Raw genomic sequence first — 25732 nt, 5'->3', positions numbered from 1 at the left:
AATGCCCGGTGGACAGAGCCGGGTGCCACCACGCACTGGCCACGTAGCCAGGACTGCGTGCCTCCTTTCCTTCAGCTTTGAAAAGAATCAGGTTGTAAAGAACACGAAATTTCGAATCCACCAAATGCCGCCCTGTTGCCCTCCAAGGTAGTTGGACCATTTTTTGCGCCCCACGGAAGGTCCGAGAAGTCTTGCCTCTCCACGTGCTTGGGGACACTTGTCATTGACAGACTTCAGGTATCCGCCAGTCCGAGGAGCATGAGGTGGGGTGTCATAGTTTCATTCCAGCTCCACGCTCACCAACCAGTGTGAGCATCTTATTGGATGCTTGGGTTTCTTCCATGAATTTCCTGTTCACCTACTCTGCCCATGTTATGTTCTGTAAAATTTTTTTTTAATGTTTCTTTATTTTTGAGAGAGACGGAGACAGAGTGCGAGCAGGGAAGGAGCAGAGAGAGAGAGAGAGAGAGAGAGACACAGGATCCGAAGCAGGTTCCAGGCTCCGAGCTGCCAGCACAGAGCCTGACGCGGGGCTCAAACCCACAAACTGCGAGATCGTGACCTGAGCCCAAGTCGGATGCTTAACTGCCTGAGCCACCCAGGCGCCCCCTACTCTGCCCATTTTAAATGATAGAGTTGTTTTTTGTTTTTTTTTTTTTTTTCTGTTAATTTGTAGGATTTCTTTATATAGTCTAGGTAGTAAGTCCTTGGGGCTGAGTTGCACATACACATCTTCTCTGGCCAATTTCCTTATCAAATTTATACCAGCATCTCACAACAAATTGTATAGCCCTCTCTCTCTTTCTCTCTTTGAAACAATTTGTGTAAAAGGTAAGATGAAAGTGATCTATTTCATGAAGATTTGATAAAGTGCACCTGAAAATCAGTCTGGGACGCCTAGGGGAGGCGGGAGAATTTGGCTACCGAGTTCTTTGCTGCAAAGGTTAAGGGTTTATTTCAGCTTTTCTCTTCTTGATTCAATCTTGGTGATTTTTACCTTTCTAAAGATGATGCATTTCATTGCTGTTTTCAGATTCCTTGGATAAAGTTATTCATAGTATCTCTTAAATGTATCCCTTTAGTTTTTTGCTGTAATTAAATCCCACTTTTCATTCTTATTAGTCATAATTTCTCTCTCCCTCTCTCCCTCCCCCCTCCCGCCCCCTCTCTTCTCGAGCTTTCAGGCTAGGGGGTTTGCCTGTTTCCTGAGTTTTTACAGAGAACTCACTTTTAAGTTTGTTGATTTTTGTTGTTGCTTCTGGGGATGATATTTAGCTGTTACCAAATCACGTGTTCTCGCCAGCCCTCCATTCCGGGGGAGCCGAGGCCTCCTAATTTCTACCATAATTTCCTGACTCCAGAGTCACTTAGCAAAGTGTTTGCATTTTCTAAGCATGCTTTTGAAGTGTTTGTGTTGTTGATTTGTAATTTAATTGCAATGCAGATAGGGCAACTGAGGCCCAGAGGACTCCACAGTTTGTCCAGGGCGCACAGGAGAGAGGCGGCCAGGTCCCAGGCCTGCAGGTTTGAGTCCAGGCCTCTCCACCAGGACTTGCCCACCTCCAGAATGTTCTTATTTCCACGAAACTATCAAAACACCTTTCTTTTTTTTTTTTAATTTTTTTTTCAACGTTTATTTATTTTTGGGACAGAGAGACAGAGCATGAATGGGGGAGGGGCAGAGAGAGAGGGAGACACAGAATCGGAAACAGGGTCCAGGCTCTGAGCCATCAGCCCAGAGCCCGACGCGGGGCTCGAACTCACGGACCGCGAGATCGTGACCTGGCTGAAGTCGGACGCTTAACCGACTGCGCCACCCAGGCGCCCCACAAAACACCTTTCTTAATGGTCTCGGCACACTGAGAATGTGTGGAGAAGGTCTTTCCACGCCTCAAATCAATCCTGAAGACATAAGGAACAGAGAGTAGGACAGACTTATCAGGACACAAGCAGCCCCTATGAGGACACGCCCCTCACCCCCCTCTGGGGCACCGCAGCCTGGGTGGCGACACTTGCACACCTCACTCTGGTTCCTCCTCTCCACCCCATGTGGACGACCCTCATTCTGCTCAAACCCGACTCCTCCCTCTGAAGATTAAAAACAGGTTTTTAAAGCAGGGTCGAGGGTACGAAGTGGTTTGTTGCACCGTTCTGTCTGCTGTTATGCTCAGGAGTTTTTCTATTAAAAAGTAGAGGGAGAGAGAAGGGGAGATAATAGGAAAATATTAGCAAAAGAATACATATCGGTATCAGACAAAATGACATTTAAAGCAAAGCGTGAGCAGGAAAATAAGAGTGCCAGCGTCCACACTAAAGCTCCACTCACAGGGCACGGCAACCCTGATGGGCTGCAGCTCGAGGGCCCCCGTCCGAAGAGCCCATCTTCACTTTTTTTTTAAATGTTTATTTTATTTTTGGGAGAGAGAGAGAGAGAGAGAGCATGTGAGCAGGAGAAGGGCAGAGAGAGAGGTGGGGACAGAGGATCCCAAGCGGGCTCCATGTTGATAGGATGACAGGACAGGAGCCTGACACGGGGCTTGAACTCGCAAACAGTGAGATCATGGCCTGAGCTGAAGCCGGATGCTCAACCAACCGAGCCACCCAGGCGCCCCACCCCCCGCCCGTCCTCACTCCTGCCGGCTTCCCCTGGGGGTGTCCGTCCGAGGCCTCTCCACCCTGCCCTGTCTTCCAGAGTTCCAGAAACACCTTCATACACTGAGATGCAGATATCTCACCCTATGAGAGAACACAGGGACTTCTCAGGCACACGCAGGACATCTACAGAATGGGGCGCAAGCCTGGTCTCAAAAAAACTTCACGTTTGGTTTCGTTAACATCACATTCTTTGTCCACACTTGGGTGAGTAATTAACCACGAAGGTAATTTGGGGGGAGGAGACATATGAAGGGGAATTAATATATCCACCCCTAACTCCTGGGCCAAAAAAAGAAACTATGTTGAAGTTAGAAAATATTTTATTCTTTTTTTAAGTGTTTATCCATTTTTGAGAGAGATGAGAGACGGAGCATGAGCAGGGGAGGGGCAGACAGAGAGGGAGACGCAGAATCCGAAGCAGGTTGCGGGCTCTGAGCTGTCAGCACAGAGCCCGACACGGGACCTGAACTCACGAACCGTGAGATCATGACCTGAGCCGAAGTCAGACGCTCAACCGACTGAGCCGCCCATGCACTGGTAGAAAATATTTTAAACAGCCATATTAAACTTACATCTTAATTCTTAGGGATATAGAAACAATGTTCCTCAAAGAGATGTTCAAAACCCTGAAAGCTGGGGCGCCTGGGTGGCGCAGTCGGTTAAGCGTCCGACTTCAGCCAGGTCATGATCTCGCGGTCCGTGAGTTCCAGCCCCGCGTCGGGCTCTGGGCTGATGGCTCAGAGCCTGGAGCCTGTTTCCGATTCTGTGTCTCCCTCTCTCTCTGCCCCTCCCCCGTTCATGCTCTGTCTCTCTCTGTCCCAAAAATAAATAAACGTTGAAAAAAAAATTAAAAACAAAAACAAAAACAAAAAAAAAAACCCTGAAAGCTTCTACTCGAAAAAAGGAGAGGCTAAAATAATAATGGACTAGATTCCCAAATGTAAGAAGTCCGAAAAAGAGTGAGCAAATAAAGCCCAAAGAAAACGGAAGGAGGTAATACATGCCAAACAGACCTTAATAAATTAGAGAACAAATTGCACCGGAGGTCTCGTACGCGGCTCAGGTCCATGGGCTTCTGCCTGGTGATGGCCGTGGCCTTGGCAAACAGGTGCCTGCAGGTTCTGCTCCCCTCCTGCCGATGGCTCTCACCTCAAGCTTCCCCGGGCCCAGCCCCACGTCTCCCAGGCCCTGCCCCCACTTCTCTGATGCCTTGGAAGGAGGTTGTCAGCCGGACCCTACTCGCTGCTTAGCCCTGGAGGTGATGCACCAGCAGGAGGCAGGAACCCCAAACCTTCATTCCCTGGACAGAGAACGTTCTACACCCTTCCCAACAGGTCCCAGCTGGGTCAAGCCCCAGTTGCTCACAACAGTGGCCAGAAACAAGCAGAAAATGCATTCTTTCAAGGGCACGTGGCAGTATGTTAATTAATCATAGGGAAGAGCGCTTTTTTTTTTTTAAGTTTCAACAAATTTTCAAAACTGCCATTATCCAGAGCACATTCTCATAAAGTGGGGATAATATAGGGCGACCAACTCATCCTGCTTTTAGCACTGAAAGTCCCACGTCCCAGGGACCCCTCTTACTGCCGTCCCCAGTGCTGGGAAAACCAGGACACGTGGTCCCCGGAAATAACACCTTCCCCTCTAGGGTGTCCTAAGGAGTAAAGGATACAAAGTATGTAAACAGCCGAGCGAGGTGCCAGGCATGTGGAAGGTGCTTGATAAAAGGTACTTACTATTTTCATAATGATGGAAACAGTTACAGACGTCTACTTGGGAGAAAATGTGACGTATTAAAATTTGGTGTGCAAAACAGATTAGGGATTATAAACAAGCCAGTTTAAGTGGCTGATCAGAAGTCCATATTTATACTTAATTCTGCAGCCCAGTGATGGCCGGAGGGATGGCAGGGTGCCAGGGCACCCTCTCCTGTCCAGGCAGGGCCAGCACCCCAAGGTCTGTCCCATGCCAGCGGCGGCTCACTGGGGAAGCAACGGGAATAAATGTCCTGGTGAGTCCAGGAGGGCCACCTGCCCAGCCATCTGCAGTCTGAGGCGGCAGACTATAGAGGGTGCAGGGGCCTGACCGGTGTCCCCTTGTCCTCTCTGGGCAGAGAAGGCCCGTGGGAGCGTTAGCAACGATAAGGCCAAGAAGGGCCACCAGGGCATTTCCCATGATGAAATGTCACAGCTGAGGCTGTGACAGCCAGGAAGCCGTGGAGGAGCAGGGCAGCCAGCTGTTACAGAGATGGTTCTGGAACGTAAGCAAATCTGCAGCCAGGGGCTTTTGCCTCCACCAAAGAAGGGAAGCCAAATACAGACCATCAAGAGGGGCCTAGGCTGGGAATTTATTCATTGAAAATCTATCGTCATCTATCCATGCATCCTTCTGTCCATCCATCCATCCATCTATTCATCCATCCACCACCCATCCATCCATCTTTCATGCGATCACTCAAAAGAACATCCTAAATGTGGTTGCTTCATGTGAGTTGAGCTCACTATGTTAATCACAAGACACCTTTTTTATTTAAAAAGCATGAAAGGTTTGCAGTGGATTTCAGGGGAGACCTGACCTCTTCAGGGGTGGGGGAACAAGCCAGCTCGTTCCACCTGAAGCTGCAGGGCCGGCACGAGCTCTGCTGGACAACTGGACTGCAGGTCACATGAATGCCTTTGGGTCCACAGTCCCCTGTCTTGGTTCTGAGCTGGGCTGTGCGAAGCGAACTCCTCCAGTGGGGTGTCCGCAGTGTTGAGGTTTCTGCTATGAAGAAACACCCTCCCTCACTCAGGATTCACGGTGTGCTTCCCATGAGACCTGGAGCATCTGGTTGTACCTCGGGAGCTGCTCGGGAAAAGTACCCACTGAAACACACAGTTTGAGGGGGTCGTTGCAGAGGAAAAACATTTTTACATGACGATAATAGAATGTTAGCATTTTGGAGAGAAAGCGTCTTCAAATTATGTTGTAAATCGATCAACAAAATACTATTTTACTGCCCCCAATACATGCATGTATAATTATGATGACTCATAAAGTATGGTAAGATAAAATTACAGTACAAATTCAGGTTCAGGACGCAGTGGGCACACGTATATTATGTAGCTGTGCTTTTCTGGACGCTATGGTAAGAAATGTGAACCTTTCACTAGTAGTGATTTCAGCTGTCCAGGCAACATTCAATTTTAGGTATAGCAAAGCCTTTCCCCCAGCACGTGACCACGTTCTTTTTCCCCACACTGTACAGACATCATCTGGCATACAACATTTTCAGATTCACGGGCCCAACTGTAGAAGCCTTGATAAGTAACGCTTCTATGATCGACCTCCGAAAATTATCCGAGTGTCTTGTGTATAAAAGCACACCTTGGGGCGCCTGGGTGGCGCAGTCGGTTAAGCGTCCGACTTCAGCCAGGTCACGATCTCGCGGTCCGTGAGTTCGAGCCCCACGTCAGGCTCTGGGCTGATGGCTCAGAGCCTGGAGCCTGTTTCCGATTCTGTGTCTCCCTCTCTCTCTGCCCCTTCCCCGTTCATGCTCTGTCTCTCTCTGTCCCAAAAATAAATAAAAACGTTGAAAAAAAAATTAAAAAAAAAAAAAAGCACACCTTTCCTTGGGGAATTCTAAAAATACGGTGGGTCCTGACTTTCCCCGTGAGGGCATAGCCAGGATTGGCAAACACGCAGGGACTGTCCCTGCCCCTTCCCTCGGCAGACATCACTGATCGATCAGGGCTCCGGGTTCTGCTGAGCCCAGACTCAGCTTGACGGGCATTGAGACAATGACAGCCATAGTGATGAACCCAACTTAGCCTTCGAGATGAACCCTCCCTGCCCTCCTCTGGGTTAGATCCTTTGTCCTGACCGGGACCTCTGGTTGTGTGCATCTCATCTGCCCTAGCTTGTGACAGAGATCACAAACCAGCACGGGACTCAAGGCTCCACTTCCAGAACCTACTGATAATTTTATGCATGAAATGCTGCCTCAGCCTGGGTCTCTGCTCTTTCCCTCAATTCCTGGCTTTGCTTCTGTGGCCCTGGCATTGCCACCTCTGGGCCATGGTGGTCCACGCACCAGCCCCCATCTGGACGCAGGTGGGAGCCCCAGGGCCCACATCGCTGAAGATTGGTCTCTTGCAGGAGGGGAGACGGAGCCCATACCCCATGTCTGGGAGGTCGAAGACTGAATTGGGGATATTTTCCAACAAACGTAGGGTGGTAGAACTTTCTATACCGAGTTCCACAATGTGGTCGGGTGGAGAATTGCAGTAATGCAGTTTATCTACAAGTGAAACAAGAATGGGCTTTCATGCCTGGCCTGGGAACCTAACCCCTGTGTCTATGGGAAAGTGCTTTCTAAATTCTAAACAATAAGCCAGGGAGACCGCTGGCCCGCCCAGCGCGGGGACTGCCAGCGCTCCGGATCCTGCGTGTCCCCCAGTGGAATGGGGCCAGGCGAGGTGGAGGGGCAAGGCTGCTAGTCCTTGGGGTGCGGGGCCGGTGAGGGGCCAAGCGAAGTGGGAAAAGTCCTTTCCGTACAATGCTCCACCGACATTTTGTGAAGGCATTCTAGAGTCGAAGCCTTTTTTTTTTTTTTTAATTTCTAGTGGTTTTTAATTCATTTTTGAGAGACAGAGAAAGAAAGAGAGACAAAGAGACAGAACAGAAGCAGGGCAGGGCAGAGAGAGAGGGGGACACAGAATCCAAAGCAGGCTCCAGGCTCTGAGCTGTCAGCCCAGAGCCCGATGCAGAGCTCGAACTCACAAACTGTGAGATCATGACCTGAACGGAAGTCGGACACCCAACTGAAGAGTCAAAATTTTAAGTTGGGATTTCTAGGATTCAGAAAGCAAAGCCTTCGGAAGCTAACGTCCTGACAACAGGGGCGCATGTTCGGTGTTGGGTGGGCATGGCCTCAAGGGTAGGCTCTCGAGACGGGGAGGCCAGAACAGAGCCTCGCTCTGTCCCCACATCAGTGCCACTGCCCGGCTGGAAGTTTCTTAGATGCTCAGCCGTCAAGGTTGGTTCTCACGGGTTCTAGACATCACAGGACGGTTTGGGGGCCCTGTCCACAAGCTGCTCCATGCTCCACACCAGCTTGTACCACCCACCCCCTCGGCTTAGCCCGGACCCCACTGTCATTGCCCGGAGACCTGACCACGACAAACACCCGTCCCCGTGAACGCTGACCGTGGGGAGAGCTGCAGTACATCAGACCACAGCCATTCACCCTGGCTTCAAAGTCCTCTGACCCTGGGGAGGCACCTGCTGGGTTTGCTTTTGTCTCTCCTCTTGGCTCCGGGGTCACACGAACAGCCCTTCCCGTGGCCACTGGGACTGTCCCCACTGTGAGAGCAGGTTTGAGGTTCTTTTGCCAGCATCCTTGTGACTTACATCAAATTGTATATGTATGTTTTTCAATCCCAACCGCGTGAGCTATTCTTACGTGCTTTTCCAGTGTCCTTGTTCTGAAAAAATTCAACAGAGAGAGGTGGCTGTGAGAACCTGCTGCTGTCGGGGTGCCTGGGGGGCTCGGTGGGTTGGGTGGCCAACTTTGGCCCAGGTCATGATCCCGCACTTCGTGGGCTCAGGCGCGTCGGGCTCTGTGCGGATGGCTCGGAGCCTGGAGCCTGCTTCCGATTCCGTGTCTCCCTCTCTTTCCACCCCTCCCCTGCTTGCACTCTGTCTGTCAAAAATAAATAAACATTAAACATTTGTTTAAAGAATCTGCTGCCGTTTATTGGGAGCATCCTAGGATCCCTCTTCCTTTGTTGGGGACAAAAGGGTCCGCCCCCAACTTCCTACTTTTTTGTTTGTTTGTTTTGTTTTGAGGCCTGTTCTTATCAAGCCCATTTAACCTTGGGCATATCAAGAAAACATTCCAGGACATTTTTTGGAGAATAAATAAAGCAGTTGACTCGAGTGCACCTTTTACTTCTCATCTCTTACCCTGCAGTTCATCAGGGAAGCCCCACCCTCATCTCTGTGTCCTCGAGAGCCTCAGTCTGTATGCCACAGTCTTGCCCCATAGTGACCTCAGACCGCAGGACCCTGTGTGACAGGCACAGAGGGCCCGGGCAGCTGGACAGACTCAGGCCAGCAGGTCAAGTTAGGAAACAGGTTCAGCCATTTCCTGCTGGGGTGCAATGCTCCCAGCGATGTGGGTAGAGTGGCGGCCAAGGGTTGTAAAAGAGGTGGGGACACCTGGGTCCTGGTCTGCCTCCAGTGGCCCAGCAGTGGCTCCAAGGCTTGGTCCTGGACCCCTTTCCCGGCTCCCCCACTGCAGCTGATTCACGGTCTGGGGTGAAGGGAGGTAGTGAAATTTTGAAAGAGCCCCTCTCCCAGAAGATTCTACAGAGAAACCTCATTTTGGGCCATCGTACTCAAACTGTGGTTTGTAAATGGGCGAATCGGCGATCCTCAATACAGATGGGCAAATTCAAGGAGAGAGAATGGTGAAAATGATTTTTTTTAATTTATTTTGAGAGACACAGATAGCTCGATTGGGGGAAGGGCAGAGAGAGACAGAGACAGACAGAGAGAATCCCAAGCAGGCTCTGTGCTGCCAGCGATGGAGCCCGACGTGGGGCTTGATCTCACAAAACAGCAAGACCATGACCTGAGCCGAAATCAAAAGTCAGTCGCTTAACTGACTGAGCCATCCAGGCGCCCGAAAATTAATTTTTATCTAGAGACTTGGTGTTGCCCAAGACAATTGAGTGTGGTTTGTGGGAGGGACAGACGCCTCCTGATGTCCAGTGACCACACAGTTTGGGTTATTGCATCGGTGTTATTACTGAGGGTGGATAGCAACGCCCGTCTCCTGACCGGTTCCTGGAAATGTATACCAGCACCCTAAGACAAGCACCCCCCCCCGAAACAGCCACGCACTGTAGGTGAGAAGTAACACAGCACCAGGAGCCGTATGAGTCAGGAGACAAGCTCCATTTCACCTCCTCTGTGGAAATGGCTCACATGTTTAAAGGTCACACTTCAGAGAATGACTCAGAAAAAGCATTAGCAGCCCCTGACATCAAAATAGCTATGATAAATATGTGAAGCATAGAGTAAAAGGTAGAGAAAATCAATGCAAAGAAGGGGCATTTCGCAGAATTGGAATCTACGAAAATCACCAAGCGGACATGCTGGATGAACAAATAAATATTTTAAACAAGGGTATTTCAGGTGGCTTTCACAGCAGACTGAATACGGCGGAACACAAGAAAATAAATTTGAAGAGAGATCGGTAGAAAGTATCCAGAATGAATCACAGAGAGGAAAAAAATCATAAACCCAGAACAAATCGCAAGAAGGACATGACCGATAGCAAACAGGTGTAGAGGAGACAGAGGGAGGGGGATGGAGAGAGAAAAGCAGTATTTGGAGGAAAAGTAGCCAAATATATTCCAAACCTTATGGAAGGTAGTAACCCATAGGTTCAAGAAACTCAATCCAACCAGGATGAAGAATTTTAAAAAATTATTAAAACTTAGGGGCACCTCGTTGAGCGTCTGATTTCTGCTCGGGTCATGAGCTCACGGCTCACGGGTCCGAGCCCCACGTTGGGCTCTGTGCTGACAGCTCAGAGCCTGGAACCTGCTTCGGATTCTGTCTCTCTCTCTCTCTCTCTCTCTCTCTCTCTCTCTCTCTGTCCCCACCCCCTGCTTGCTCTCTCTCTCTCTCTCTCTCTCTCTCTCTCAAAAATATATAAAACGTTAAAAAAATTTTTGAGACAGATCCTAAACTTAGCTGTGAAAACAAAACGATGGTGCTTCTGGAAGAAAGCACAGGAAAATATTTTCATATTCTTGTCGTAGGCAGAGATTTCATAAAGAAGGCACGCCTACAGATAGAACCCCCACCCATAACCATCAAGGAAAATAAAATAGTGAGAACTTGGATTTTATGAAAACGAGGAACACAAAAAACTGAATGGCGACCCTCAGACTGGGAGAACACACTTCCAACATACCGATGGGACGGAGAACACGTATGCAGACTACATCAAGAAATCCTACCCAACAAGGGCGTCTGGCGGGCTCCATTGGTGGAGCGTTCGACTCTGGATCTCGGGGTTGTGAGTTCGAGCCCCACGTTGGGTGTAGAGATTGCTTAAAAATTTTAAAGTCTTGATAACAACAAAAAGAAATCCTATAGACCAAGACTAAAGACAAAACAATGCCATTTTTAAATGAGGGGAAATGGAACTGACGATCACTAGTCAGTACAGGAAGGAAATTAAAACCTTGGTGATACAATCACCCCACACCTGTCAGGGTGGCCACGTTTTCTAAAAAACCAAAAATGCCCAGTGACGGTACGGGTGTGAAGCAGCAGGGAGTATGAATCGGTAGAAACGTAGAAAGCTGATCGGTAGGATTTACTAAAGTTAAACCTTCTTACTTCATAGCCCAGGGATTTCGCTGCCAGACTTTTCCTCAAGGGAAATGAATGTCCGTGTCCCCCAAGAGGACGTGCAGGAAGGCCGATATGACAGCAGCTTCACTCTAATGGCTGAACACCGGACACAGGCCACCTGCCCGCCTGTGGCAGACAGGAAAGCAAACTATAAAGGAAGGAGCTGGGGGTGCGCACACATCCACGTGTGAATGGGTTTCAAACACCCCCTGGCGAGTGGAAGAATCCAGACATGAAGAAGTACGTTCGATAAGCCAATTATATGAAGGTGCAGAACAAATAAAACTCATCGATGCTGATCAAAGCCAGAGTAGTACTTGTGTTCAGAGGCGGGGCTTGATTGGGATCGGGCACACGATCCAGGTCACACGGTGAAAATGTTCTAGATGGAAATGTTCTATATCGCGATCTGGGCGGTGAGTATCCAAGTGTAGAGACATGTAAAATTCACCCATCCTGACATTGACATTTTTGTGCTCTACTTTAGAAAGTGAAAAGAAATCCTTCTTACGGGGGAAAAATGTTGCAATCTCTGGAGCCAGCCTTGACTGTTTAGGCTCTGAGATCAGGTACTGGGAGAGTGGGACCTCAGGCGAGTTACATAACCTCTCTGTGCCTTACTTCCCCGCCATGGATAGTAATAGTGTCTGGCCCATGCAGTTGTGATGAGGATTAAGTGAATTAGCAGCTGTAAAGTTCAAAGCACTATTCTCGAAACCACCATGGCCTCTAAGGCTATCAGTTTTTGCTATTAAGTGATGGCTGCTCTCCCCGAAAGCCCTGAGCTCTCAGGTGCTTCACTAGCTCACTTCGTCCCCACTTTGCAGCGACGATCATTGACCAGAGTTATCGTGATATGATGTTATGTAAGTTATTCTAGACCTTCCACTAGGAGATGCTCCCTTTATCCTTGACTATTACCCTCAAGGCCCTGATGAACTGCAGTCTTTGCTGTTAATTGTTTTAAACGCGCGTCATTAAAAAAATAAATTTCACAGCGCTCCGAAATGTGCAATCTATCATCTGACCAAAAGCGGGAAGCTACCCGTAGACGGGCACTTGGCCAGTCTGGGGGCAGACAGGTGCTATTTTGTGACAGTAACCCCAGAGGGAGCAGACTGACCCTTAGTAACCTCTCATGCTTCCTGTTTGCTGCAGGAACCATTGCACTGGTAATATTATTACGCATGTGATTGCATTATGCCCCTTTTAAAACAAACAATTCGTTTTGTAGGGACACAGAACAGAAACTGAAATCATGGCTTCTGGTTTGGGGGTTTTCACATGTCTGCAGTGATGAAAATTGAAATCCTGGCCTGCATAAGGCAGATGCTACTTCCTCTCTTAATGGCAAAATAAATACCTTGCGTGCAGAGGGGTCTGTTTTGCAGCAGAAGGGCTCCCTGGGAAGTGTTTACATCTAAGCTTGTGGGTAAGTCGCTGACAAGGTGCTTTTTAGTAAAAAAAAAAATTTTTTTTAAATATAAATGTATACAGTAAATGTAGCCAGTTGTAGATCAAAGAAAAGATGTCGTGTGTGTTAGTACGGGCACCGACAAAAATGTATAATGTAAGCTGTGACGTGAAGTGCCTGTGACTGAGATCGGTCGGCCGGCAAATCCTGGAGAGCCATGTAGGAGGCAGGCGTCTGCTGGATGTTGGGGCTCAGTGAGAATGGGCCAGCGCCTCTCTGTCCTCCGAGCCCACAGGCCAGTGAGGGAAACACAGCCAGTCTGTAAGTGTGGATGAGTTGCCTGTCAAGGAAAAGTAAGATGCCTTAATGTTTTTCCAGTTTTATTGAGAATGAATCGACAGGAAATGTGGTACTAGTCCGAAGTGTGCCATATAACCATTTGATAATGTTTGTATCTCAAAAGAATCACCACGATAAGCGTAGCCGACACCCATCACCTCGCATAGTTACGAGTTTTTTGCTGTGAGGAGAACTTTTAAGATTTATTCTCTTAGTGGGGCGCCTGGGTGCTTCTGTCCGTTAAGCGTCTGACTTGGGCTCAGGTCATGATCTCCCGGTTCGTGGGTTCGAGCCCCGCGTCGGGCTCTGTGCTGACAGCTCGGAGCCTGGAGCCTGCTTGGGAGTCTGTGTCTCCCTCTCTCTCTGCACCACCCCTGCTTGTGCTGTGTCTCTCTGTCTTTCAAAAATGAATAAACATGAAAAAAAAATTTCAGATTTATTCTCTTAGCGGTTCTCAAAGACACCATACGGTAATGCTCACCGTGCCCTACGTACGTGACATCCTCCAGGACTTACTTATCTTATAACTAGAAGTTTTAACCTTTGACTACCATACTGACGCCTTAACACTTGATATTGAAATGTCACTCTGAGCTAGGAGTTGCTTTGTACATTTATGCACCCATTTTTCCCACACAGAACTGTTCATCACAGGAAGAAGGGAAGAGTAAGCCATTTGGGAGGATGGTGAGTAATGACAACAGTGGGGGGAGGGTGGGAGAAGGTCATGGTCGGAGGACCTGGAAGACGATATTAGGGGCACACGAGCTACCCACTCTTCCCTCTTCTCAGCTCCCAGGCACTGTAACTACCCCATCTTATCCAACTGCCACGGTGGTGCTCTTGATATTCCCATTTTGCTGATGAAGACTGAGGCTTTGAGACATTAGGACCGGCTCAGCACCACAGATGGCTAATGACGGGGCCGGCATCCTATCCATCACTGTCCCTGCAGGTGCCTGGGTGCCTGTGCACACACACACACATAATTTCTAGTAAGGAGGAAGAACATTGTCCCATCCCTCCTCACCTTCTCACCCTCACAGTTGACAAAGAACGGTCATGAATGCTTCGTTGCCCGGCAGCCCACCGTGTGGTCCTGAGTGACCCAGTGCTCTCTGGTTCCGTGTCCTCTCCCTATTCATCCATAAAACTCTACCACCCACCTCCTCACTCCCCATGCTCCATGCGACGTCTATTTTCTGCCACAGGGTGGTCTAAGGCCACCTCATCTGGAGTGGCCTCACTCAGGACTGTCCTGTGACTTAAAAAAAAAAAAAAATTAGTCTTTGAATTTTGAGTTAATTGCAGGCTCCCATGGAGTTGTAAGAAAGAACAAAGAGAGACCCTATGTGCCCTTTACCTAGCTCCCTCCATGGTAACATCTTGCAAAATTGCAGTACAACATCACATCCCGGATACTGACACTGATAGAGTCCAGATACAGAATGCCATCCACACAAGGGTCCCTCATCGCCCCCCCTTCTATAGCTCCATTCTCTTTCTTTCCACTCAATCCCCTCCCTAACTCTTGACAACCACAAACCTGTTCCCCATTTGTGTAATTTTGCCATTTCAAGAATGTCACATGAATGGAATTATACAATGTATAACCTCTTAGGACTGGCTTTTTCCAGGAGAATTCTCTAGAGATCCATCCAGGTTGTTGGGTATTGAATAGTTCTTTGGTTTTTATCGCTGAGTAGCGATCCATATTATAGACGGGCGGCAGTTTAACTATTGACCTATTGACAGACATCTGGGTTGTTTGTAGGTTTTGGCTATTACAGATAGAACTGTGTAAACTTTTCTTGCTAATTTTTGTGGGAATGTAAGTTTTCATTCTCTGGGACAAATGTCCAGGAGTGCAATTGCTAGAAGTTGAGGCGATGGCCTTCTATTTCTATTTCTCTGAGTGTTTTTTTTTTTTTTTTAAACCATGAATAGGTGTTCAACTTCGTCAAGGGCTTTTTCCACATCAAATGGCACGATTGTATGATTTTTCTTCTTTAGTCTGTTCATATGGTGTACTACAATATGGTGTTCATATATTGAACCAGAGTTGCATGCTTGGGATAAACCCCACTTGGACATAGTGTATCATTTTAAATGTATATTGTTGAATTGTTCGCTAATATTTTGTTAATGGTTTTTGCAGCTATATTTATGAAGGATTTTGGTCTGTAGTCTTTCTTTTTTTAATACTTTGTCTGATACGAGGGTAATACTAGTTAAATAAAATGAATTGTGAAGAGTTCCCTCCTTTTCTATTTCTGGAGGAGATTGTATAGAATTGGTGTGAATTCTTCAAACATTTGGTAGAACTCTCCAGGGAAGCTGTCTGGGCCTGGAGAGTTCCTTCTCTCTTTCTCTCTTCCTTCCTTCCTTCCTTACCTCCTTCTTTCCTCTTTTTGAGTTTTAAAATGATGAGTTCAATTTCCTAAATAGTTATAGGGCTATTCAAATAACCTATGTCTTTTTTGAGGAATTCATTCACTTCATCTAAATTGTCAAATTTATTGTGCAGAGTTGTCTGTATTGTTGCCTTACGGTCTTCCAGATGTCTGTAGGATCTGTATTGATGTCCCCTGCCTTGTCTTTAATATTGGTAATTTGTGTCTTCTGTGTTTCTTCTTTGTCAGTCTTGCTGGAGGTTTTTCAGTTTTACTGATCATTTCTAAATGATCGTGTTTCATTGATTTTCTTTATTCTTCCATTTTTAATTTCATTGATTTCTGCTCATATCTTTACGATTCCCTATACTTTGGTTTATTTTTCTCTTCTTTTTCTACATTCTTGAGGTAAGAGTTTACATTATGGATTTGAGATTTTTCTTCATTTTTAATGAGGAAATTTTAACTTTAAAATATGCTTTTAGCACTATACATTTCCACTCCACACTGATGTAGTCCTCACATGTGTACTTTGATACAGGTACTTTCATTTTAATTCAGTTAACTGTATTTCATTTGCCCTTAGGATCCCCTCTTAGACTCATGGATTATTTAGAAGTGAACTGTTTCCATTCCAAGTGTTGGAGATTTTCCTTTATCTTTTTATTATTGATTTCTAGTTTGATTCCATTTGGGTCAGAGAACACACTCTGCATAATTTCAGTTCTTTTGAATGTGTTGAGGATTGTTTTATAAGGATAAGATCTATGTTGGCACATGTTCCACGAACATTTGAGAAGAATGTGCATCCTCCCATTGTTGGCTGGAGCGTTCTATAAATACTGATTGGATCCTGTTGCTCAGTGGTGCTATTGAGTTCTGTATCCTTGCCGATTTTTCTGTCTCGTTGTTCTAGTGGTTGTTGAGAGAGGCGATTAAGTCTCCGGCTGTAATTGTGAATTTATCTATTTCTTCATTCAGTTCTATCAGATTTTGCTTCACATACCTTGTAGTTCTGTTGTTTGGGTAATTTACACTTAAAAAAAAATGTTTTAATGTTTATTTTGAGAGAGACAGAGACAGAGAGCCAGCAGGGAAGGGGCAGAGATAGAGACAGACACAGAATCTGAAGCAGGCTCGAACTCACAAACCGTGAGATCATGACTTGAGCTAAAGTCGGAGGCTTAAATGACTGAGCCACCCAGGTGCCCCTGTAAGTATTGACATGTAATGTAAGTATTGACATGCTGGGCTTAAGTATGTATTTTATTTTTTATTTTCCACGTTCTATGTTTTTCATTTTCCTGTTTTCTTTTTTCTGCCTTCCTAGGAGTCACTTGAACATTTTTTTTTTAGAATTGCTTTCTGACTTCTCTGTGTTTTGAAAGCATCTCTTTGTATTACTTTTTTAGTGGTTTCTTTAGGTATTACATTACATGACATCAGTCTTTTAGTGTCATGGTTTTATAAGTTGGAGTTATCATGTAGAGATCTTGCCTCCCCTTATACCTCCTCACCCTCCTTTGTTTGTAATGTAATTGTCTTAAATATTTACTTTACACACATGTAGAAGCACATCAAACAATACTTCCAACTTTTGCTTTAACCATCAGATACAATTTGAAAAACTCAAGAGTGGAAGGAAAAGTTTATTTTGTTTACTCATATTTTTTTTTTAATTTTTTTTCAACATTTATTTATTTTTGGGACAGAGAGAGACAGAGCATGAACGGGGGAGGGGCAGAGAGAGAGGGAGACACAGAATCGGAAGCAGGCTCCAGGCTCCGAGCCATCAGCCCAGAGACCGACGCGGGGCTCGAACTCCCGGACTGCGAGATCGTGACCTGGCTGAAGTCGGACGCTTAACCGACTGCGCCACCCAGGCGCCCCTACTCATATTTTTACTTAAAGTGTTCGTTCTCTTTTTGGATGTACAAAACTTCCTTCTTTTACCATTTTCTTTATGTTTTGGAGAATTTCCTTCAGCCGTTTTTTTTAGGGTATGTGTACTTGTAACATATTTTCTTAAATTTGTCTTGATTTCCCTTTCATTCCTGGATTTTTTTTCTGGATATAAGAGTCTGGGTTGATAGTTCTTCTCTTTCCACGAGTGAAAAATGTTGTGCCAATTCTTTCCAACCACTGTTGTTTTCAATAAGAAATCTGCTGTAATTTGAATTGCTTTTTCTTTCCAGGTAAGATGTCATGTCTCCCTCACTGTCTTCAGTATCAGAAGTTTGACTATGGCATGTCTTGTTGTAGATTTATTTGGATTTATCCTATTTGGAATTACTTCACTTCTTGAATCTTTTGAATCTGGAGGTTTCTGTCTTTTGCCAAATCTGGAGGTTTTTAGCCATTATTTCTTTGAGTATTTCCAACCTCCAAACACCCTTCTGAGACTATAGGTGTTCTGTTAGATCTTCTGTTAGGGTCCCATAGAGCCCTCAGCCTCTGCTCATGTATAGGCCATTTTCTCCCTGTTGTCCAGACTGGTAATTCCTGTCATTCTATTGTCCAGTTCATTGATTCTTCCCTTTCTCCTCTCCATTCTGCTGTTGGGCCTATCTGCTGAGTTTGCCATTTTAGGTATCGTATTTTTCAGTTCTAAAATTTCCATTTCATTTTCTTTACATCTTCTATTTCTTTGCTGAGACTTTCTGTCTTCCTTTGTTTCAAGTGTTGTCACAATTGTTCACGGAAGCATTTTGATGAAGGTTGCTTTTAAATTTTGTTAGGTAATCAGGGTATTTTTTGTCACCTTGATGTTAGCATCCAGTGACTGCTTTTTTTCATTTGAATTGTGATTTTCTTGGTTCTTGGATAATGAGAATTTTGATGGAAACCTAAATATTTTTGATATTATGTAATGAAACTTTAGATCTCATTTAAGCTTTCTGCTTAGGTTGGCTTCCTCTGATATCACGAAGGTAAGAGAAGTGGGACGGCACTGCCTCATTACCGCCAGATGAGGGTAGAAGTCCAGGTTTCCTGCTCGGTCTTTGTTGACCTCCAAGGGAGGAGCTCCTCATTACTGCTGGGAAGGATTGGAGTTTGGATCCCCTCTTGGCTTCCACCCATACCTCCCCGGCTGGGAGAGATAGGGGACCTCATTACGCTCCCCACCTGATCTCCACTGGCACCATGGTTTGGGGAGAATGTAGAGTGCTTGTTGACACTGGGCGGTGGTGAAGGTCCTGACTCTACTGGGTCTCCTCTGCCACCGTCCCAGTGAGGAAAGGGGAGGCTCCTCATTACTGCCTGGTGCGGACGGATTCCAGCCTCCGTTTATGGTCTTCTCTGCCACCATGTTGACCAGGGATGGGGACAGGTTCTGGTGCTCCATTATGGCCTGAGGAGGGCAGAAATTAGGCTCGCCACTCATCTTTATTGGTGTAGGTGGGATGGGGCCACATTTTATCATGTAGTGTTTGACTGGAGTAGAGCAGTAATTGCTGAAAAAATGTCTATATTTCTAGGGTGCCCCTTTTCTGTTCTTTTGGCTGTTTGGGGTGGAGGGCTTTTTTTTTTCTTGTTTGTGCCCATTAGCATTTCCAGGTTGTTGGTTTCTTCAAATGAGTGTTTGGGATATGAGTCACAAAGAAAACCCGGGGTCAGTGTGATTCCTTGGGTCTCCCAAGGCGTGCGTTGGTGGTATAGTGGTGAGCATAGCTGCCTTCCTTGGATCCCCCAAGGTCCTTGGGCCATGGTCTCCTCACCTTTGTTTTGTATAATGTCCAGAGTTTTTAGCCGTGCTTCGGTGGGGGGAATAGAGAAAAGCACATCTGCCCCATCCCCACCCCCACTAGCGTGCCTGTGATTTTTAACACATTGAACGCGCACTTCTTCAGATCTCTCTCCCTGTTTGAAAGAGGTGTGGTGCTCAAGTGCGAAGAGTACTCAGCAAGAGTCCGGAGACCCGGGGTTTCCAAACCTCCCGGAACCTGCATCACTGTGTTTCCAAGGCAGGATCATTTACTGAGATAATTTCGGAAGCTAATTTCCTTGCTTTAGCTATTTTTCCCTCCCTTCCCTTAAAAAGTAGCCAAATCTTTTTAATTAAATTGTTTCTCTCTTGCCTTGGGGACTTGTGAGTTGCAGGGGCCTGCCCAGAAGTTTCCAGCCATGCAGAAAATAATCTCCCCAACCAAATTTTTGCTTCCAAAAGCCCAGGTTCAAGTAGGTGATTGCCCAGGTCTTCCTGGGGAGTTGGGGGCGGGGGGGGGGGGGGCGGGGAGGGGAGGAGAGAGGGAGGCGGCTCAGGAAAAACATCCCCTGGCTGGGGAGGGGACAGGTGGGGTTTGCGGATCACAGGAGAGCTCAGGCGTCTCGGGGAGGCAAGAGGACTTCAGGGCAAAGAGCACACTGGACTCCACCGGTGGTCTTTGGAGTAAGGAAGGTAGGTCTGTACCGGAGCTGGCACAGTATGGAGGCCTTGCCTTCCAGGGACCAGGGGCAGATTATTTGACTGCTGAGAAAAACAAAGTGTGGTCTGCCCTGTCCTTGGGGCTGGAGTGTCAGATCCTAGTGTGTTCCAGTGAGGGCATCTGCCTTCTTACCTTGAGGGGACGTCCTGAGTGTCACATGGGACAATGCCTGTTCGAGCGCCTTCCAAAACATTAGAGGTTGTTCAACATAACTCATGATTTTTATCAAGCACCTACGCTGGCTAGATGCCAGCATGATTTTGGAGACAAAGAAACATTCCAGAAGCATTGGGATTTATGACCTACTGGGGGAGATAAGGCACGTGCCTGGGTGAACAGAGGCTAAGGCAATAAAGGGTTATGAGGTTGACCTATAAACTCGTTGTGAGGTCTCCCCCATAGACTGGCTTAGGGGCCCTGACTTCTAACAGACTGTGTGTCCTAATCAGATTTTCAGGCTTCAAATGACTGAAACTTAATTCGCACTAGTTCAAGGTCAGAGGGAAAGTGCTGGGTCTCTTAATGAGGGTGACCAACATTTATTTAAAAGACACACACTATGAGTCAGACGTGATTATCAAAAATTTGACTCATTTAATCCTCCCAAATGATCCTATGAGGTGGACACAGCTGTCACTCTCTTCGCAGCTGCGGTCAGGGAGGTGCCGAGAGGCACGGACCTGTTCAAGGTGCCCAGCGGGTCCTGCCGTGCAGACAGGGAAGATGGCCGCCATGTGGGGAGGTCGACTCTCTTCTCAGGGCCCTGGCGAGTCCCCGGGACAACTCTGATGGCTCCATGGGGCTCGCAAATCCTCTCCAGAAAAAATGCAGTGGCCCGAGGGATGGAACGTTCTGACTGGTTCCCGGTGGGGGTTGCGTTCTAGGATTGATCGAGGGAGGGCAGCTCCATGGAGGAAAAGTGGGGTGCACTCCACGGGTTACTGGTTATTTCCCAACCGGAAAGCTCGAAAGGGCTCAGTGGAAGGCTTTTATTTATGTGTGGGAGGAGGCCTCCAGGAGTTTTCCTGTGTCTGTCTCTGAGACTTCTGCCCTGATCTTCAGCTTTGGAGGTCATCTCATCGCCAGATGTTATTTTCTTTCTTCATTTGTGGAGATTGTTTTCCTAGAACTTTCCTGCCACTCTCTATTCTGTGCTAATGGAGGAAAACAGGAATAATCTGCAACACTTACTACTTCCTAATTTAGTTTGTGAATATTTACTTGCATTTTTCTTTTCCTGCAAGCATCCCTCATTGACCTCATCTTTCCATCTTCTGGCGCACCCCCTCTCCCTCCCTCCACCCTGCGTGCACCTGCAGCCCCTCTTCTGCCCCCCCCCCCAGCAGGGTGAGGAGAGAGAGGCCCCCTTGGGGACTGGGCCAGAGGGTGCACTGCGGGACTGGAGACAGAATGTGGCAAGAGGCGGGAGGGCCAGCAAAACAGGAACCCAGCAAACCATGGAGATGAAAACAATGTTTCTTTAGAATGAAGCAGCTTATAGAGTTTGCTACGCAGGTCCAGCCTAGGCTGCCCTCCCTGACACACCGTATATGTCTTCTGCCATTTCCCATCTCTGCCCACAAGGGCTGGGACATGGTTTTCCTCTGCACCTGCTCCAACCTCTTAATATTCTTTCTAACTCCCCTCCCCACCCCTCCCACCTTCTCTCTCTTTCTCATTCTATCTCACTCCCTCAGCTTTGTACTTTCCTTCTTTCTCTCTCTTCCTATTTTAAAGTGGAGGCATTGGCTGTCATGTAAACAGAGACAGAAAAGGCCCAAATGGCCCTAATTCTCTGCTAACATGACAGAGAAAGGATCAGAAAAGCCAACAAGGCATGGGCCACGACCCCAGGTAGGTCTCTAGCACCTGCTGCGAGGTCGTAGGTCTGGGATACAGCAGGGGTGGGATTCACCCTGCTGGCCCAGCCCAGGGGTCCCCACCACGTTCCCCCCCCCCCCCCACCATGAGCCAGGAGTCCAGGAGGAGTGACAAGCCCCTTTCCTGCTGGCTATATTTGCTTTTACTTGTCTGAAAACGTTCACCTTCAGAGTCAGAGCTCTGGGTTGTAGCAAGAAAAGCTAGCAAACACCTCTCTCCACCGTCCCCTCCTAAACCCAGTTTCCTTAAGGCTTCGGGGAAAGAAGTCCCATTAGCCGGCACGTTGTCACTGTGCAGAGACAGGTGTAGTGGAAGGGGCGCTGGACACTGGGCAGGGAGACCCGTGTGGTTTTGTGTTTTCCTCCATGAAACGTTGGTGTGTGAAATGAGAGAGATGTTCTTATGCTGGAAGATGGGCAGGACAGGCACTTTTCCACCCCGGAGGGGATGCCGGGAGGCCCGTGCACCCCACTCTGCCTCTCCCCTAAACCACACAGCAAGTGCTGCGCAGCTTAGGTAAAGAAGGATCCCTGAAGTATGGTGAGTTCACGGGAGAAGTTACAAACATACCCAATCTGGATAAGAACTTCAGCTTTCCACCGTGGCTACCGCCTGACTACACTATAGGGCAAGGTTTTCTCTGTTTTGTATCCTGTGTTCCAATGCGGAGAGCAGGCAATCTCTGCGTGTCTGCTAAGGCGGGGTGGGGGATGGGGCTAAAGTCGTAGGTTCTGGAAAACGAAGTTGAGGTTGGTGTAGCTCTGTTGTTGAGCAGAAGAAAAGCAGCCGATAGAGTCCGCTTAGATCAGTTCAGAGCCAGCCACCCTGTAAACAAAGAAGGTTCAAGGTCAAAATTGCTGGAAACCAAATCGCCAAAATAGGAAGAAGACCGTATTAATAGAGAATATGTTCATTAGATGTCTTCCTCGCCAGCTGGGAGTGGGGAGGCTGGGAAGCCATGGGATGTCCCCAAAGATTGCTCTGGAGGGATCTTGTGTTGGGGACCTGCAGGGCTGGGGCAGTCCACGAGGCTAAGCCAGACTCACCCCTTGCGGCCGGCTCCCTGCAGACGTTCACCTGTGTCAGTCCGCAGTCCCGTTACGAGCCCGTCTGGATGTCTGACCTACCCATCCCTCCCTTCACTGGACACCAAGGGCAGAACACTTGCACCCAAGGCCAAGTCCTCAGGGTGCCCCCACCCCCCCATCTCCCAGCCTTAGTGGCTGGCCATCTTGCAGAGATAAGTCGGACAGCCTTTAAAATGGAATTTGGGGGATAACAGGCCAACTAGGCAACTGTGAGTACGTAATTATAAAGAAAGTGAATTCAGTCCCTGGTGATTGAGTCCACTGGCCTGCGTGTCCCCCGGATTTCAGGGAGCTGGTTCTGCCCCGGGGAAGCTTGTTCTTATTGGTGGTCCGAGTGGAGCCTGGGAACACTGGCTTCCCAGTGAGAGGAGGGAGTACCTTGAATAGGCAGTCAGTGGTTTACCCCAAGCTTCATGAGGGACACTGGGTAAATGGAACCCACACAGGGGAAGGTAAGCGGGAAGAAGGGGCATGGTCCAAGAAGCAACGATGGGGGGGCCCAGGGACTTTCCATCTCTAGGCAAAGGCCTGGAGAGAAATACAGGGCCTTGATCGAACAACTTAGGGTCTACCGTGGGGAGGAGGGCTGGCTCTGTGACCGTGGATCACGGATCACCCAGGGTGACTGGGAGTCCAGTTGGGCACATGTTGGCAATGACATTGCTGGCAATGACGGCTGCTTAGTGTCGCAAGGGCCACATGCTGGGGGAGTGCCTCTCCACGGGAGGTTCTCAAGCTAGGCCCGGCCCGCCTGTCAGTGGTGTCTTAGCAGAAATTCCTACTGGGTTTGGGCTCTGGACTGGCCAGTCTTGTGACGAGCTTCTCTTGTGTTTGCCTGCGTGGCGCACACACGTCCACTCAGAGTGCTCCAAAATGGCCTCGGTGAAGCACCCGTGTCCTAACCTTTCTGCACGGTTCCCCTGCTCTCCTCTGTGGCCTGTTTGACCAGGCCAATCGACGTTTGGCTCGTGCAAGCCTGAAGCTGCTGGGTGGGCTGGGCAGAGACAGCGTTGCTGGGGGTGGGCGGGGGGGGGGGGGGGGGCAGCAGAGGGACGGTGGAGGCGTGGAAAGAGCTAGAGATCAAGAACCTAGGACGACGCATTACCTTTCACATAGCCCAGTTGGGGTTGAGTTTCTGTTACTTACAACCTAGAGTCCTGAGACAAACATCACAGATCTGACTTAGTCTGCTGTTTGCATATTCCCTGCTTTGGCACCAGAGGATTGGGATTGGATTGCTTGCCAGGGGCCATGCGTGGTGGGAAGTGCTCGACATGCACTAGTTCCAGTGTGGCTGAGAGTCTAATTACCCAGTGTGCAGATGTAGAAGTGAGGACCCTTTCAGCACCTGCAATGGGAAAGCCGGCAGCTCGAGTCACGCCAACGAGGCCCCGCTTTCCCGCTGTCCTCCCTCCCTGGCTTCATACTCAGCTCCTACATGCTGTCCCCTCGGCCATCCCCTGAAGCCCAGCAGGCATCGCCTTACACCTCTAGTTCCTGACCAACCAGTGCTATAAATTGCATAACACAGAACTGGGGGGGGTGGGGAGGTTTCCAGAAGGAAATTCCGGACATGTCCCTGGGAGCGAACACAATGGATGCTGGACAGAGAATGGAGGCCGGCACAACGGGACTACGATGTCACATTACTTGCCCTGACCACAGAGCGGGGCAGTGTCCAGGCATGTTCTCAGGGAGAAATCCCATCTGCCCCAGAGCAGGTGCTGGGCTGCAGGGCTGGTCAGCCACCCTGGGCCCCAGAAGCCAGGCCCCTTTGTCTCTGCCTTTTGGCCTCATCTCTCCCCCAGGAGGTTTGTGGATTTGAATCCTCTTTCCAGAACACTTGGGAGTTTTTTGGTTTCCCCGTTCACTACGTGTAAGGCGCCACACAGCCTGCTGGGCCCGCCGTGCGCAGTGGCCCCTGAAAATACCGTGGTCAGGATTCCTTCGTCTTGGCCAAAGGTGGAATCGAGGTAACGCGTCCGCCTTCAAGCGAAACTATTCGGACAAAAGCAGGGCCGCACTCCCCTGGAACTCGTATATTGTAACGCCCTTTCCTCCTTTGATCTGAGAGGAGAATTTGGCCATGGTCGTCAGACCCCTGGGTGTGAAGTCCACCTGCCTGGCAGGAGAAACCCTGACTTCTTTCTAGGTGAGGAGAAAGATGGGGACTTGGCTCCTTTGAGGTGTGGGGGGACGGGTGAGCCAGGTGTGCTGGGGTGAGAAAAAATGCGTTCCTACCTGCGGACCCAACATGCAAACCGCTGAACAAAAGCATTAGCCTCCGAGACTGGGAGTAAGAATGTCTTGTCACCATGGTTACCAGGAAATGGACCCACTCATATATAATAAGGGCTTTAGCAGACGCCAGGCCATCTGATACTCCAGTCTGGGGCCAAATGAGAGGGTGCCTGGAGTTCCATTCCGTACGCAGTTACCTGAACACAGCTGTGGGCCGTACTGAGCCAGGCGCCGGCAACAAGCCGTGTCTTTTTTTTTTATTGGGGTGCGGCCGATGGGCGGGGGCGAGGACAGAGGCCTGGGCACCTTCACCCGGCGTCCCCTTTGTTAACCGAAGAGTAGTTCTGCATCTGGCCACAACAGTGCACCAGGAATGAGAATTTGCACCGTCTCAGTGAGTGGAGGAGGAGGGGGGCGTCACCCCAGATACGGAGCTGTAGTGCGGAGGGCAGTGGACCGGCCATCTCTTCTTCTCTAGTCCTCACGCTCCTACCTGGCAGAGAGGTGCTCAACAGTGAAAACAGAAAAGAAAAGACGCCCTGTCCCTCTACCCTCCTTCCTGACGCCCCCTCGGGCCCCATCCACAGAGCCGCGCAGGCTCGGAGGCGGCGGTCCTGGAGGGAGACCCCGGCTGTCAGTTGGACGCCCGGGGCCGCCCGCCCAGCCCCCGCGAGTTTCCGGACCCCGGGGGCTCCGGGGCTGGGGAGGGACCGCGATGCCGGCCAGGCGGGGGCGCGGGGCGCCGGGGGAGAGCGGGGGACTTCAGCCGGCGGGCCCGCCGCCCTCCGCAGGAGCAAAACAAGAGCACGCGCACCTGCCGGCCCCGCCCCGCCCCGCGCGCCGGCCAATCGCGGGGCGTGGGCGGGGCGTGGGCGGGGC

General features: G+C 48.9%; 1 protein-coding gene across 4 annotated transcripts in view; it reads left to right on the top strand.

Annotated features, from left to right (window-relative positions):
- The first annotated feature begins 12452 nt into the window (after positions 1-12452).
- The window catches only part of ABCG1 (ATP binding cassette subfamily G member 1), an 81183-nt gene continuing 67903 nt past the window's right edge, over positions 12453-25732 (top strand). Inside the window, exons 1-2 of one of the 4 annotated variants that reach the window (XM_040483856.1) lie at positions 12453-12502; positions 13463-13510. In XM_040483856.1, coding sequence (XP_040339790.1) covers positions 13508-13510 — 3 coding nt within the window. In that variant the 5' untranslated portion in view covers positions 12453-12502; positions 13463-13507. The remainder of the gene's footprint in view (positions 12503-13462; positions 13511-25732) is intronic. The other 3 variants (XM_040483858.1, XM_040483859.1, XM_040483860.1) reach the window with 3 other exon arrangements.

This window comes from Herpailurus yagouaroundi, unplaced genomic scaffold (assembly GCF_014898765.1).
Source record: "Herpailurus yagouaroundi ecotype Mexico unplaced genomic scaffold, PumYag 162, whole genome shotgun sequence".
Classification (NCBI taxonomy): domain Eukaryota; kingdom Metazoa; phylum Chordata; class Mammalia; order Carnivora; family Felidae; genus Herpailurus; species Herpailurus yagouaroundi.
This window is presented reverse-complemented; position numbering and strand designations above follow the sequence as displayed.